The 16,589-nt window shown below is 45.8% G+C and overlaps 1 protein-coding gene across 1 annotated transcript in view; it reads left to right on the forward strand.

Moving 5' to 3' along the window:
• LOC135550720 (delta-sarcoglycan-like) overlaps positions 1–16,589 on the forward strand; it is a 104,974-nt gene that overhangs the window by 56,731 nt on the left and 31,654 nt on the right. Inside the window, exons 3-5 of the mRNA XM_064981772.1 lie at positions 1,765–1,866; positions 3,399–3,486; positions 13,189–13,308. Coding sequence (XP_064837844.1) covers positions 1,765–1,866; positions 3,399–3,486; positions 13,189–13,308 — 310 coding nt within the window. The remainder of the gene's footprint in view (positions 1–1,764; positions 1,867–3,398; positions 3,487–13,188; positions 13,309–16,589) is intronic.

The raw sequence follows: 16,589 nt of genomic DNA on the forward strand, positions 1-16,589 counted from the left end.
AGGGATAGAGAGCTCCTGTCTCTTATCAGACAAGGCACTCATCTTCACAATGATTCACCACGCTTATTTATTGACCAGGGGAAGCAAGAGGTCAAAGACAAACTTGTCGGAATCAAAGCAGCTCTGTGAACTCCTCTCTTGTCTCCAAAGCTCACTTCATTGTTGTTTAATATATCCTTTAGTCTGACATGATTCAGCAACACACAGAAACAGATAGGGGTTTTGTGAACACTGTTCCACTATTCAGTTACTGTCTTTGGGGTATTTATACCTGTACTACAGTTAGTCGATGTATGCCTATATAGTCAAAGTTCTGTTGGTTTTTTTGTTTTGGTATTTAATTATCCTTTATTTAACTAGGCAGGTCAGTGAAGAACAAATTCTTATTTACAATGACGGCCTACCCCGGCCAAACCCAGACGACGCTGGGCCAATTGTGCGCTGCCCTATGGAACTCCCAATCACGGCCGGATGTGATTCAGCCAGAATTCAAACCAGTGACTGTAGTGACGCCTCTTGTGCTGAGATGCAGTGCCTTAGACCACTGCGCCGCCACTCGGGTGCCAAGATCAAGATCAACATCAAAATGTTTGTATCCAACGAAGTATGGATGGGATGAATTAATTATTTGTGCATTTTGCATAAAAATTCAGATATGTAACTAGGGTTTGAGTTCGGGAAGCATAGAAATGCAGTAATAGAACTAAAACTTGTTTTTAAATGTCCACCCCAACCCATGAAAAATACAGCAGGGTTGCAGTACATGACACATGCTGGTGTGCCTGGCACCTACTACCATACCCTGTTCAAAGGCACTTAAATATTTTGTCTTGCCTATTCACCCTCTGAATGGCACACAAAAAAATCCTTCTTTAACCCTTTGACGCGTACAATCACATATTTGTGATCAATGTTGAGTGGTCCTTGCAGTGCGCCATCTCAAATATGTAATTGGAACCAAATGATTCAACACATCCACCTAAACAGTATTGTTGTCTGAAAACCATCTAAACAATGTTTTGTACTGATGGGAAATAAAGATTTTGACAACTTAATTCATAAATGTAACCTTTTAATGTAAAAGATCAATGCAAACATCTTCATCCTAGCATCACACGGAACACACCCATAGCCAAACTCATTCCATAAACCAGTTTAAATCACAGGTTGCGCTGACGAAAAACCAAACATAAGTTAGCGACCTAACAGCTAGACTTGTTTACAATGTACCACATCACAAGGGAGAACTGTAATATTTTTTTGAAAATAGCTACTTGGCAGCTAAGTTTAAAGCAGCTAAATTGTGTTGTGTGACAAAACTGCACATTTTAGAGTGGCCTTTTGTTGTCTCCAGCACAAGGTGCACCTGTGTAATGATCATGCTGTTCAATTAGCTTCTTGATATGCCACACCTGTCAGGTGGATGGATTATCTTGGCAAAGGAGGAATGCTCAATAACAGGGATGTAAACCCATTTGTTTATGTAATTTGAGAGAAATAAGCTTTTTGTGCATATGGAACATTTCTAGGATATTTAATTTCAGCAAATAAAACACGAGACAAACACTTTCCATGTTGCGTGTATATTTTTGTTCAGTGTTAAAAATTAGTACGAGGCACGAACCTCGGTGTCCTCATATGTAATTACAACAATGTACACATGGAATATTTATGTCTTTGTTTTATCAACAACTGATGGAATCATCTCAACTCATACCGAAATAAACATTGACCATATCCTATTCCTTCTCTCTTTCTCTACAGGATGGTATGGGCAATTTAAGAATAACAGAGAAGGGTCTGAAATTGGAGGGGGACTCTGAGTTTCTCCAACCTCTGTATGCCAAAGAAATTCAGTCCAGACCAGTAAGTACTGCATCTGCACTTCCACCACCATAGAATTACGAAGGAAAGTAGTATCAGAGAGAGGTGATGTCATAGGCGATGGAGCGATAGATGCTCACTCACACTCTGCCTGGCAGTAATAATACCACAGAGCATGCATTGGATGAATAGATTGATAATGTGTGGGGCTTTATCTGATCTGTCTCACACCAGCAAAAAGAGAGAGCAGTCCGGCCACAGTGGAGGTGAACGGAATAGTAATTATTGATAGGGGTGAAAAATGGGAGAAGATAAATTGTCCAGTCCAGGGGAGATACAGAAGGGCGAAAAATATAACCTCTCTCTCTCTCTCTCTCTCTCTCTCGTCTGAGTAGGTGATATTAATGAGGCCTTATAGAGAGACTGTTAATTGCTTGTATACTGTATTAACAGGGATGAGAGGGGAATGGGGATCAAGGTTACTGTAGTAGGACAAAGAGTCTTGAAGGCCAGAAATGCACTTTCAATTAATTTATGAGGGGCCTAATATACTAACTGAACATTATTCCCATGGAACCTATTAATTTGAATCTCATGTGCTGAGCCACATTGTTAAAGTGATATGTCAATTCAGGAATATCAATATTTTGCTTATTTACTGTGTTGCTTAGGAACCTTGATAAGCATGGAGGGACCTCATATTATCTAAAATATACATGAGATGCATTATCTTGCCGACTTTAAGCACAACACAAAGGCTGGCTGCTATCTTTAATTAAGAAGTTGACTGAAGCATGAAAAATTACTCTGGCAAGTAAGACAGATCCAGGCTTCAGACGTGATATGCATTCCAGATTGGCTGTTGAAAATGGAAATGATCTATAAAACATACTGTGAGCGGACCAAGTAATTGGGCGTCACTCTAAAGCGGGAAGGTGGAATAAACGAGTCAGGAATAGGTTTTCTTGATTGAACACAGTTCTCTATTGAGGGCATTTGGTCAACACAAACACTCCAACATAATCAATGAAAATCTTCCAAGGAAAACATACATCTTCTTCTCCAGATGAAACAGGAACACAATAGGATTATCTTTAAACTACAACAAAAAGTCACGGGATTGTCACCGTCTTAGTGGTTCTTCCTGGATAGCTCCTCTCTCTCGGTGGCCATCTTCCAGAGATAGTTTTCCCAACCCTCCTCTTTGCTGGTTCCATTCTGTCTCTTATAGGGGAAGGACAGTATGTCATTAGTACTGTCAGCTGTGCTTAATTGCCTCTGGTTACCTTGTCTCCCATGCCTTGTTGGGCTACTACCCGTGAGCCCAGCCTGCCCTCTGGTGGTCCTTCCACATACCTTCCCCCCCAGGACCGAACCGGAGGGTCGGGCGCCAGACACACCGTCTTGGTCGCGTCGGGACAGCGCGTCTGCATTCCCGTTCCCGCCCTGTGGATGACATGGAAAGAGAACGGCAATACAGTCCTAGTTACACACTCATGCTGAGCACCAGGGTCACTAATGGGGGATTGTGTATTGTCGATAGCATTGTTTGTTTACCTGCTTTGTCTCCATAGGGCAGCCCACTGTTCCTGCAATCCTCCAAAAATGTGTCCGTCAATATCCTAAATGGAAAGAATCAGCTGGTCACACAACTTATTGCAGGTAATATCATACAACACAACAGAAGACAGTCACACATCCATGGAGGGTGTGCGCTAATATGGACACAATACACAGCAATGCATATCCATGTACTTTAACTAGAGTTCTATTCAGCAGACACAAAAATAACCGATATTTCAATCCATGTACACCTACAGCCAAACACCTCTCCCATGTTAAACTGCATGTTAAACTGCATTTGCCTTCTGGCTGTTGATTATCTGGCGAAGATAATGGATGAGTGAGTAAGTATGCTAGAGACTCCACTCTAGACACAGCAAAGCAGAATCAATTGTCTGTGTGACGGTGTCAGTCGCCCTGTCACGCCCTGACCTGAGTATTCTTTGTTTTCTTTACATATTTTGGTTAGGTCAGGGTGTGACATGGGTGATGTATGTGTTTTTGTACTCTCTATGGGTTTTTGTAGGTTTATGGGGTTGTTTACCCTCTAGGTGTTTATGTATGTCTGTGGTTGCCTAGATTGGTTCTCAATTAGAGACAGCTGTTCATCGTTGTCTCTGATTGGGAACCATATTTAGGCAGCCATCTTCTTTGGGTATTTCGTGGGTTATTGTCTATGTCTAGTTGCCTGGGTCTGCACTATTTATATATAGCGTCACGTTCGTTTGTTGTTTTGTACGTTTTTAGTGTTCTTTCTTCATTAAATATAGAACATGTATTCATATCATTCATATTGGTCTCCTCCATTCAACGAACGTGACACGCCCTCTGCTCAGATCGCTTGTTCCTCGCCACTTCATGAAACCATTTCAGGATAATCAGAGTCAATTAGTTGTTTTACTCTGCTGTTTGTTGTGCTATCAATAGCAGTTTGATTTGGTGTAGGGGCTGTGTTTTTTGGTCTGCTTTGGTTCATCTTAGTTATATTTGCCTGTAGTTATAGTTCAGTAATTGTCTCTTTGCATAAATCATATCAGGTATGAAGGTAAGACCCAGATGCAGACAACGTCGAATTAACAATGGTTTAATAATCCAACAGTGGCAGACAATAGACAGGTCAAGACAGGCAGGGGTCAGTAAACCAGAGGTGGGGCAAGGGTACTGGATGGCAGGCAGGTTCAGGTTCAGGGTAGGCAGAGATCAATAATCCAGAAGTGTGGTAAATGTACAGGTTGGCAGGCAGGGTCAGGGGCAGGAAGAGTGGTCAGGCAGGTGGGCTAAGAGTCAGGACAGGAAAGGGTCAAAACCAAGAGGGCGAGAAAAAACACTGGTTGACTTGACAAACAAGACGAACTGGCCACAGACAAACAGAGAACATGGGTATAAATACACAGGTGATGATGGGGAAGATGGGCGTCACCTGGACAATCACAAAGACTGGTGAAAGACTGGTGAAACAAATCAGGGTGTGACAGTACCCCCCTTCTAGGGGTGCCACCTGGCGTCCTACCTGGGCAGATACCTGGTTGACCGGGGTGCCGGCGGTGGAGGTTGGCGATGAGGGCTGGGTCCAGGATGTCTCTAGCGGTGACCCAGCACCTCTTCTCTGGGCCATAACCCTCCCAGTCAACCAGTTACTGTTAACCCCTGCTCCGTGGTCGAAAACTCAGGAGGCGTCTCACCGTGTGCGCCGGATGGCCATCAATATGGGGAGGAGGGATGGGCCTGGAAACAGAAGACAAAAGGCTGTAGGTGAATACCTAGGGTACGGGGTAGCAAAAGACAGTGGGGCTAATGACTCTAGAGATGGTGAACGGGCAGATGAAACGGGGGGGGGGATTTACGGGACTCCGCCCAGAGGGGCAGGTCCCGGGTGGAGAGCCATACCCTCTTCCCGAGCCGATAGCATGGAGCAGAGGTCCGGTGGCGATCCACTTGTCGCCTATACCTGGAAGTGGTCTTCGACAGAGCGACCCGGGCTTTCTTCCAGGTACAGCAACAGCGGCGGATGAACATCTGGGCAGAGGGACTGCTGACTTCCTCCTCTTGCTCAGGGGTGGGCGGAGGCCAAGGAACACTTGAAGGGCGAGAGACCCCGTGGTGGAGCAAGGATGGGTGTTGCGGGCATACTCAACCCATACCAGTTGCTGACTCCAGGTGGTAGGGTTGGCGGAGATTAGGCAGCGAAGAGTCGTCTCTAAGTCCTGGGGGTGGAATACGGAGGACAGACTGGCCGACAACATGCAGAATGCCTTCCAGAACCGGGACAAGAACTGCGGGCCCTGGTCAAAGACCATGTCCACCGGGAGTCCTTGCATCCGAAAGACGTGCTGCCATCTCCTTGGCTGAGGATAGTTTGGGGAGAAGAATGAAGTGGGCGGCTTTGAAGAACCGGTCGACCACAGTCAGGAAGGCAGTGTCGCCCTCAGGTGGTGGGAGACCTGTGATGAAATCCAGGGATATATGGGACCAGGGACAGTGAGGAAGAGGTTGGAGAAGACCAACCGGAGCTTGCAAGGAGTCTTGTTCTGTGCGCAGACCATGCAGGTGGCAACAAATGCGGCAACATCTGGAACCATAGTAGGCCACCAAAAGCGTTGTCGCAAGAAGGCCAGGGTCCGACAAGAGCCCGGGTGACAGGCAAGCCTGGAGGAATAGACCCACTCCAGGTCTGCAGAGCGGACAGCGTCAGGCACAAACATCCGGTTATCTGGGCCCCCCCCCCCCCGGGTTCGGCAGAGACCGCTGCACCTCCCGGACCTGTTTCCCTTTACCCCAGCTAAGTGCCGTCACCAGGAACGAGGTAGGAAGGACGGTCTCGGGCTCTGGGGTGGGAACCATGGGGTTATAGCGGCTAGACAGGGCATCCGGATTGACATCCTTGGACTCAGGCCGGTAGGAGAGGGAAAAGTTGAACCATGTAAAAAGTAGGGCCCATCTTGCTTGCCTGGAGTTGAGGTGCTTGGTAGTGCAGAGATACTCCAATATCCAGATTTTTGTGGTCGGTCCACACAATGAACGGATGTTCTGCACTTTCGAGCCAGTGCCTCCAACACCATCTTCACCGTGAGAAGCACCCGATTCCCCACATCGTAGTTCCTCTCCGTGGCATTGAGGCGGTGAGAGAAGAAGGCGCAGGGATGCAGCTTAAGGTCCAGGGCAGAACGTTGAGACAGGACAGTTCCCACTCCGACATCCGAAGCAACGGCCTCCACCACGAACTGACGGGAAGGGTCCGGATGAACCAGGATAGGAGCAGTGGTGAAGCCGTGTTTAAGGTCCTGGAATGCCCGGTCAGCAGCAGAGGACCACGTGAATGGAACCTTGGTAGAGGTGAGTGCAGACAGGAGGAGGCCAGGGTGCTGTAACCCGGCAATAAATGTTGGTGAACCCCAGGAAGCATTGCAGCTGCACCCTGGACACTCCCAGCAGAGATGATGTTGGGAAGGGTGGAGCAATGGAACTCGCACTTTTCCGCCTTAACAAACAACTGGTTCTCCAGAAGGTGCTGGAGAACCTGTTGGACGTGGAGCATGTGTTCTTGTGGAGAGCGGGAGAAGACGAGGATGTCATCAATGGAGACGAAGATGAACCGGTTCAACATGTTGTGGAGAACATCATTCACCAGAGCCTGGCCAGATATTCATAGTGGCCGCTGGCTGTGTTGAAGGCGTTCTCCACAAAAAAAGAACCCTGCGCCAGGAGGAGAGGAAAAGGGATGGATACATCCTGTTGCTTGCTGAGCACCTCCCGGAGGTCCTGGTACACGGAGAGGTCCAGAGCAACTTCTGAGCCCCAGGACTTCAGACAATGGGTGTGGCAGAACGGACTCCAGCCCATGATAGCACCCGTAGACAAATTGATGAAGGGATTGTGTCGCTGGAGCCAGGAGAATCCCAAAACGACAGGACTCTGAGAGGACTTGATGAGCAGGTATTGAATGGTCTCGCTGTGATTCCCTGACACACGTAGGTTGATGGGAGTGGTGTTATAGGTGACGAGACCTATAGAGCGCCCGTCCAGCGTTCTAACATCCATGGGAATGGAGAGGGGCTGAGTGGGGATGTTCAGCTCGGAAGCCAGTGTGGCGTCCAAAAAGCTCTCATCGGCCCCACAGCAGGATGACATGAAAAGGGGTGCGAGTAAGGGAGCGGAACATATGGCCCACCAGAGTACTGACTCCTACCGGTGAGCCTGGTCTTTATCCGGGAAAGAGGGCACAAAATGACAAAAAGTCCTGCAATACAGACAGCTCATTTTGTCAACAGTGAAGAGGCAACTCCAGGATGCTGGCCTTGTAGGCAGAGTTCCTCTATCCCGTGTCTGTGTTCTTTTGTGTTCTTTTCCGTTAGCGGAACCCCTCTCCAACAGCCAATGAAATTGCAGGGCGCCAAATACAAATCAACAGAAATCTCATAAATCAAATTTCTCAAACATACAAGTACTAGGTACCATTTTAAAGATAAAATTCTCGTTCATCCAGCCACAGTGTCTGATTTCAAAAATGCTTTACAGCGAAAGTTCCACAAACGATTATGTTAGGTCACCACCAACTCACAGAAAAACCCAGACCTTTGTCCATTTATGTCCAATAGCTTCTTTTGTTAGGGCGTTTGGTAAACAAATCCCAAAGCGCGATCTGGTCCATTCAGACGAAACGTTCAAAAAGTAATATTACAGGTCAAAGAAACTTGTCAAACTAAGTATATAATCAATCTTTAGGATGTTTTTATCATGAAACTTCAATAATGTTCCAACTGGAGAATTCCTATGTTTGTAGAAAAGCCATGGAACACAGTTAGCTCTCATGTGAAAGCGCGTGACTGGGAACGAGGCTGCAGGCAGACCCCTTATTCAAACGGCTCCCATCCGGCCCCCCTTCACATGAGAAGCCCGAAACAATGTTCTAAAGACGGTTGACATCTAGTGGAAGCATTAAGAAGTGGAAAATAACCCATATCCCACTGTGTATTCGATAGAAATAAAAACCTCAGATTTCCCACTTCCTGTTTGGATTTTTTCACAGGTTTTTGCATATGAGTCATGTTATACTCACAGATATCATTCAAACAGTTTTAGAAACTTCAGAGTGTTTTCTATCCAATACTAATAACAATATGTATATATTAGCATCTGGGACTGAGTAGGAGGCAGTTCACTCTGGGAATGCTGTTCATCCAAACGTGAAAATGCTGACCCTATCCCAAAGAAGTTAATCTTTTACTTTTATTGGCCATTTCTTTGCAACTCTGCCTAGAAGTCCAGCATCCCGTAGTCGCTTCTTCACTGTTGACGTTGAGACTGGTGTTTTGCGGATACTATTTAATGAAGCTGCCATTTGAGGACTTGTGAGACGTCTATTTCTCAAACTAGACACTCAAATATATTTGTCCTCTTGCTCAGTTGTGCACCTGGGCCTCCCACTCCTCTTTCTATTGTGGTTAGAGCCAGTTTGCTCTGTTCTGTGAAGGGAGTAGTACACAGCTTTGTACGAGATCTTCAGTTTATTGGAGATTTCTCACATGAAATAGCCTTCCATTTTTCAGAACAAGAATACACTGACGAGTTTCAGAAGAAAGGTCTGTGTCACGCCTTGGTCATTGTATTTTGTGTTTTCGTTATATATTTGGTTAGACCAGGGTGTGACATGGGTTATTGTATTGTATTTTCGTATTGGGGTTTTGTAGTGTTTGGGATTGTAGCTGATTAGGGGTGTGTGTGTTATATAGGTTGGCTGCCTGAGGCGGTTCTCAATCAGAGTCAGGTGATTCTCGTTGTCGCTGATTGGGAACCGTATTTAGGTAGCCTGGTTTTCGCTTTGCATTTCGTGGGTGATTGTTCCTGTCTCTGTGTTAGTGTTCACCAGTCAGGATGTAATAGGTTTCACGTTCCGTTTGTTGTTTTTGTATTTATTCGTTACTTCATGTATAGTTTGTTTTGTTTGTTTCACTATTAAACATGAGTAACCTACACGCTGCATTTCGGTCCGACTCTCTTTCAACAAAAGAAGAACGCCGTTACAGAATCACCCACCACACTCGGACCGAGCAGCGTGTTAACAGGCAACGACAGCTGGAGAAGCAAAGGGAGGAGGAATTATTCGGAGAATGGACATGGGAGGACGTGCTGGATGGTAAAGGTTGCTACACTTGGGAGGAGATATTGGCCGGAAGAGATCGCCTCCCATGGCAACAGGTGGAGGCACTAAGGAGAGCAGAGGCAGCCGGAGATAGGAGCCGACGATACGAGGGAACACGGGTGGCAAGGAAGCCCGAAAAGCAGCCCCAAAAATTTCTTGGGGGGGGGGCTATTAGGGAGTATGGCTGCGTCAGGTAGGAGACCTGCGCAATCTCCCTGTGCTTACCGGGGGCTAGAGAGACCGGGCAGGCACCGTGTTATGCAGTGGTGCGCACGGTGTCCCCAGTGCGGGTGCATAGCCCGGTGCGGTATATTTCAGCTCCGTGTATCGGCCGGGCTAGATTGAGCGTTGAGCCAAATGCTATGAAGCCGGCTCTACGCATCCGGTCCCCAGTGCGTCTCCTTGGGCCGGTTTACATGGCACCAGCCTTGCGCTCGGTGTCTCCGGTTCGCCTACATAGCCCAGTGCGGGCTATTTCTCCTCACAGCACTGGCAGGGCAACCGAGAGTATTCAACCAGGTAAGGTTGGGCAGGCTCGGTGCTCAAGAGCTCCAGTGCGCCTGCACGGTCCGGTCTATCCAGTACCACCTCCACACCCCAGCCCTCCAGTAGCAGCTCCCCGCACTAGGCTTCCTGTGCGTGTCCTCGGCCAAATACCACCAGTGCCAGCACCACGCATCAGGCCTTCAGTGCGCCTCGCCTGTTCAGCGCAGCCAGCGCTTTCTCCCTCTCCTGCGCTGTCGGAGTCTCCCGCCTGTTCAGCGGTTCTAGAGCCTTCCTCCTCTACAGCGCTGCCGGAGCCTCCTGCCTGTATAGAGCAGCCTGAGCTGCCAGTCTACATGGAGCAGCCAGTATTGCCAGTCTGCATGGAGTTGCCAGTCTGCATGGAGTTGCCAGTCTGCATGGAGCTGCCAGTCTGCAAGGAGCCGCCAGAGCTGTCAATCTGCATGGAGCAGCCAGAGCCGCCAGTCAGTATGGAGCAGCCAGAGCCGCCAGTCAGCCAGACTCTTCCAGATCTGCCAGTCAGCCAGACTCTTCCAGATCTGCCAGTCAACCAGACTCTTCCAGATCTGCCAGTCAACCAGACTCTTCCAGATCTGCCAGTCAGCCAGACTCTTCCAGATCTGCCAGTCAACCAGACTCTTCCAGATCTGCCAGTCAGCCAGACTCTTCCAGATCTGCTATTCAGCCAGACTCTTCCAGATCTGTCGGTCAACCAGACTCTTCCAGATCTGCCAGTCAACCAGACTCTTCCAGATCCGCCAGTCAGCCAGGATCTGCCAGATCTGCTAGTCAGCCAGGATCCGCCAGTCGGCCAGGATCTGCCAGTCAGCCAGGATCCGCCAGTCAGCCAGGATCCGCCAGTCAGCCAGGATCCGCCAGTCAGCCAGGATCCGCCAGTCAGCCAGGATCCGCCAGTCAGCCAGGATCCGCCAGTCAGCCAAGATCCGCCAGTCAGCCAGGATCTGCCGGATTCAACTGCCTGGCTGGGCTTCATCTCAGTACTGGGCTTCTTCTCAGTACTGGGCTTCTTCTCAGTACTGGGTTTCTTCTCAGTCCCGAGCTGCCCCTCAGTCCCGAGCTGCCCCTCAGTCCCGAGCTGCCCCTCAGTCCCGAGTTGCCCCTCAGTCCCAAGCTGCCCCTCAGTCCCGAGCTGCTCCTCTGTTATGTAGGGTTCTGGGTGAGGACTATTCGGCCATGGTCGGCGGTGAGGGTGGATTATCCCAGGACGCGAAGGGGAGGAATAATGACATTTATGAAGTGGGGTCCACGTACAGAGCCGGAACTGCCACCATGGACAGACGCCCACCCGGACCCTCCCTATGGTTTTTGAGGTGCGTTCGGGAGTCCGCACCTTAGGGGGGTTCTGTCACACCTTGGTCATTGTATTTTGTGTTTTCGTTATATATTTGGTTAGACCAGGGTGTGACATGGGTTATTGTATTGTATTTTCGTATTGGGGTTTTGTAGTGTTTGGGATTGTAGCTGATTAGGGGTGTGTGTGTTATATAGGTTGGCTGCCTGAGGCGGTTCTCAATCAGAGTCAGGTGATTCTCGTTGTCGCTGATTGGGAACCGTATTTAGGTAGCCTGGTTTTCGCTTTGCATTTCTTGGGTGATTGTTCCTGTCTCTGTGTTAGTGTTCACCATTCAGGCTGTAATAGGTTTCACGTTCCGTTTGTTGTTTTTGTATTTATTCGTTACTTCATGTATAGTTCGTTTTGTTTGTTTCACTATTAAACATGAGTAACCTACACGCTGCATTTCGGTCCGACTCTCTTTCAACAAAAGAAGAACGCCGTTACACTTTGTTTCTGACCATTTTGAGCCTGTAATCGAACCCACAAATGCTGATGCTCCAGATACTCAACAAGTCTACAGAAGGCCAGTTTTATTGCTTCTTTAACTAGCACAAAAGTTTTCATCTGTGCTAACATAATTGCAAAAGGATTTTCTAATGTTCAATTAGACTTTTAAAATTATAAACTTGGATTAGCTAACATAACGTGTCATTGGAACACAGGAGTGATGGTTGCTGATAATGGACCTCTGTACTCTGGACCTCTGATTAATTTGATGTTATTTTAATGGACAAAAAAAGTGCTTTTCTTTCAAAAAATAAGGACATTTCTAAGTGATCCCAAACTTTTGAACGATAGTGTATAAAAATATTTGTACAATATTGACAAAAAGATAGATCTTAAGGAAATAAGCCATCAGTGACGGAGTTGACAAGCCAATGATGACATAGACAAGAAATATTCAAAACAGACAAATATTTGTAAAATATTGAACATTATTAATTTGAAAATCCCCAATGAAAATATAAACATTCTATAAGATCTTTCGGCACTCTGATGTAGTGCTGAAAGATTGGATCGGACAGAGTTTACGGAGTCTTCATTCAAGTGATATACAAAGTAACAATTTTGGTTTTCCTCAATTGCTTTATGGCTCTAAAACCTAATAAAAATGTAAATATTCGAATCAAAGTTCATATCTTATCTATCATGCAGATGGCGTTGACAGTTTATGGTTGTGACAATGGTGATTTTAAAATTGTTTCTTGAAATCTATCAAAAGTAAAGAACTTTACAGACCATGAGTTGTCTCATTGTACAATGTAATGAGGACATGAAGAAGGGGTCAATGTGGTGTAGCTGACCATTCTCTTTCATGATTCATTTGGGATTTTATACAAATCTGACTGAGTTGACCAAGTCTCCTGACATATTTTTTTTAGGAATCACTGTTTTGAGAGGAATATTTTTTAAGTCAAAGATGGCTGTTGCAAGAAATGACATGAGATCCCTTTTCAGTTAATATTCATTATTGCCTTTTTTTTACTTTTTGGGAGTTTGAAATGTAGATTATTGTTCCAGACAAGGGCATTTCCGGGCATAGATCCGACATGGAAATTAATAATTTTGAAAATAATTATAAAATTCCAAAAGCAAATCTTCCCCTTATAAAATTCACATAAATGTAATTTTTAAGCAATTAAAAAAAAATCAAATTAGAAGAAATAACGTTTACATGTCGGATTAGGATTGTCCTGACTTGCAAGAATCTCTGAAATACAAGAAGTCTATCTTTGTTTATCATACAGAAGTCACCTGTTGAACTTCACTGACTTTTCCTAACAACTTTTGCCCTGTCCAGGATCCAGTGGAGTGCGTGCACAAGGGAAGATGTTGGAGGTGAAATCCAGCACCGGGAAGCTACTGTTCTCTGCTGATGACCAGGAGGTGGTGGTGGGAGCAGAGAGGCTACGGGTGACGGGTGAGTTAATGGACCAGACACTACATCATACTCAACAGTCTACTAGCAGTTTATTGAACAACAGTTTTAAACTTGACTGGACTCACACTGTTCAAATGTTTAGAGGCTGAATTGAGAGATCTAAAATGTGGTGTACATTGGATGAATGATCAATATCACTGTAATCACGTTACAATGAATTGAAATTGAGCAAAAACAAGCTAGCATTTTAGGGCTAGCTAGCAATTTAATACATGTCACAGGAGAACTTGCATTTGAAGAACAGCTGAACATAAATTATGGTAAATTAGACTAAGACGTAAAAGAGTCTTTGAGTCAGAGTTTCTATAGGGACGTGTGAGTCTGTATTATTTAGATTAGAAGAAATCATCCAACCATGTTAAATAATAACAGATTCAGTCACTTTTGTTGTTGTATAACATTGTCATTTGAGCTAGAAGAAAAGAAGGATGTGGAAAGCCACACAAAGTATGGACTACCTTTCGCTGTCCATGGTGCTGAAATTGCGACAATGAAAGGCTTTCTGTGGTGCCAGGGCATTTAGCCTATAGCTTGGCTTTGGATAATGGATACATGTTTATTGCTAGGCCTATTTGGTCATCATTTTATCATGTTAAATGTACAATTTCATGAAGCTATTACATGATGTCGCAATGCTGCCATTTATTTAGACAGCTGGCTGGTGGCAATAATGTAATTACTTCAGTAATTAAAGTTGGAAATTCAAACATTACAGATTGTAAAATTCATTTCTGATGCAAAAGCATGGTAATAATCTACCAATAGATTTTTGGGAATTTACAACTGTCCTGTATTGCCTACCTGAACCTGCATGACATGAGCGGTCCTTGCGCTTTCACCAAGCTTGGATATAAGGTTGTTGTGCATTAACCCAGTCTATTAATACCAGATAATACAGTCAGTTCACCCACAAAACACTAGCTTTCTATATATTGTTTCATTATGCATTGTAGTTTACTATCTATAGCTGTATAGAGAATTTAGTTGCTATTTATAATTTTTTTTATTACATTTACACATCAAAAGGCTTAACAATGAGGGAAAAAAGTAGTCGACAGGACAAATTCAGTCATTATTTATATTATCTATTTATTGTTGAAATGTTTTCACAACGGCCTGTAGGTCCAGGTTGCGGGCCCGACTGTTTTCTATACTGAGTATTGCCAAACCAGAAAGTCTTTCCTGAGACATTGTGCATTATATGTCCATTGCGGTGCATACAATTTAAACGTAGTCTTGAACGATCCTTGCCAAAATATACCAAAGATAAGGGACTGTTGATATTGCAACCACACAACTCAAATGACGGTTCACTAGTATGAACAAAATCACAATCCGTTTTTTTGTTTAAGCCCTCAAGAACGGTTGTCCGCTAAAGTTGATAATCTGTTTGCATCTGTCAATTTATTGGCTGTCCAATATCCAGACGACCTGTCCCCAGAGCTTCCTATACAGTTACCCTTTCTGTAACGTGTTGAGGCCGGCAATTAAGGAGAATGAGAGGCTCAATTGAAGATGATGCTGAACTGCTGTACTTGAAGAACTGCTGTACACACCTTTCTGCCCAATTTCCTTGATGTTGCTACAGCAATCAAGCTGTTTTTACCATCCCTGTAACTGTCGCTTCTGCAGAGAGATCTATTTTCTAAAACTTGTAAAGAACTACCTAAGAAGAACTAAGAATGCCTTTCTACTGAGGACTGTGGTTGCCAAGGCGTTTGATGAAACTTGTGGCCCAGGGCAGCCCCATCATCATTACTACTATCTCTCTCTGTACCCCTCCCTCCCTCTCTCTCGCTCTCTCTGTACCCCTCCCTCACTCTCTCTGTACCCCTCCCTCCCTCTCTCTCGCTCTCTCTGTACCCCTCCCTCCCTTTCTCTCGCTCTCTCTGTACCCCTCCCTCTCTCTCTCTCTCTGTACCCCTCCCTCGCTCTCTCTGTACCCCTCCCTCCCTCCCTCTCTCTCGCTCTCTCTGTACCCCTCCCTCCCTCTCTCTCGCTCTCTCTGTACCCCTGCCTCCCTCCCTCCCTCTCTCTGTACCCCTCCCTCCCTCTCTCTCGCTCTCTCGCTCTCTCTGTACCCCTCCTTCCCTCTCTCTCTCTCTCTCTCTCTCTCTGTACCCCTCCCTCTCTCTCTCTCGCTCTCTCTAAGTACCCCTCCCTCCCTCTCTCTCTAAGTAACCCTCCCTCCCTCTCTCTCTCTCTGTGTACCCCTCCCTCCCTCTCTCTCGCTCTCTCTGTACCCCTCCCTCCCTCTCTCTCGCTCTCTCTGTACCACTCCCTCGCTCTCTGCATCCCGCTGCTTAGCTGAGGTGGCTGGGGTAAAGAACTCTGGCTGAGAGTTCTGATTGAAAGTAAGGGGATATCGGTGAACAAATGCCGTGGTCAAAACTATGACGCTGCCAGTGCAATGAGTGGAGCTTACTCAGGTGTTCAAAAGTGAATATCAGACCAAGAGCCTAACTCTAAAAAGGCCTTTGTTGTACTGAAAGTGTTTTGCGCGTATGTGTGGGCGGGCATGCAGGCATACAGTATGCGTGTGAGTGTGAGTGCATGTATGTGCACACGTGTGTGTGTGTGCGTGCACATGCATGTGTCCTGTGTCTGTGTACTTGCTTGTGTGTGTGCATGTACGTGTCTGTGCGTTCACTCCAAACCATGCCAAACAACATGTATCAATAAATATAGCCAATGATTTCAGGCCTGGGCAAACTGCTACTAGCTTCTCCCTCTGTCATTCCATCCATCAGTCAGGATGAAGTGAGGCCAGATTCCTATAAAACTGCCACATGCCATTACCAAATGAATGCTTCTGTCCAAACCAATAAAATGCATAGTTATGCTGAGCATATAACTTTAATTGGCCCAACTGAGGTCATTGGAAATCTATGATAGAGCTTTCACTGCCTTCATTAGGCCTTTATTGCACTATCTACAGTGAACAGTGATCCAGGAACTCTCAGCTTCCAATGGGTAATAGGGGAGGTGTTTGGAATCATGCTAACTTAGCAATTTGTCACTAGCTTTTTACAGATCTGGATTTCCCTCATATCACAGCTAATCAACCCCCTGAAATTATTGGATTATTTTTTACACAAGATTGACAGGTGCTACATCCAGTGAACAAAACTAGCAACTTTGGGATAGGGATATACTGTAGCTTTTGATTGCAGGCAAAAGGATAAATGTCGTCAAATGTCTTCAATGTCGTCAAAGCAATCTGCGACTTAAATGTGGCTGTAAATAGGCTTTTAGAGGCA

The sequence above is a fragment of the Oncorhynchus masou genome, chromosome 12 (assembly GCF_036934945.1).
Source record: "Oncorhynchus masou masou isolate Uvic2021 chromosome 12, UVic_Omas_1.1, whole genome shotgun sequence".
In the NCBI taxonomy this organism is placed as follows: Eukaryota; Metazoa; Chordata; class Actinopteri; order Salmoniformes; family Salmonidae; genus Oncorhynchus; species Oncorhynchus masou.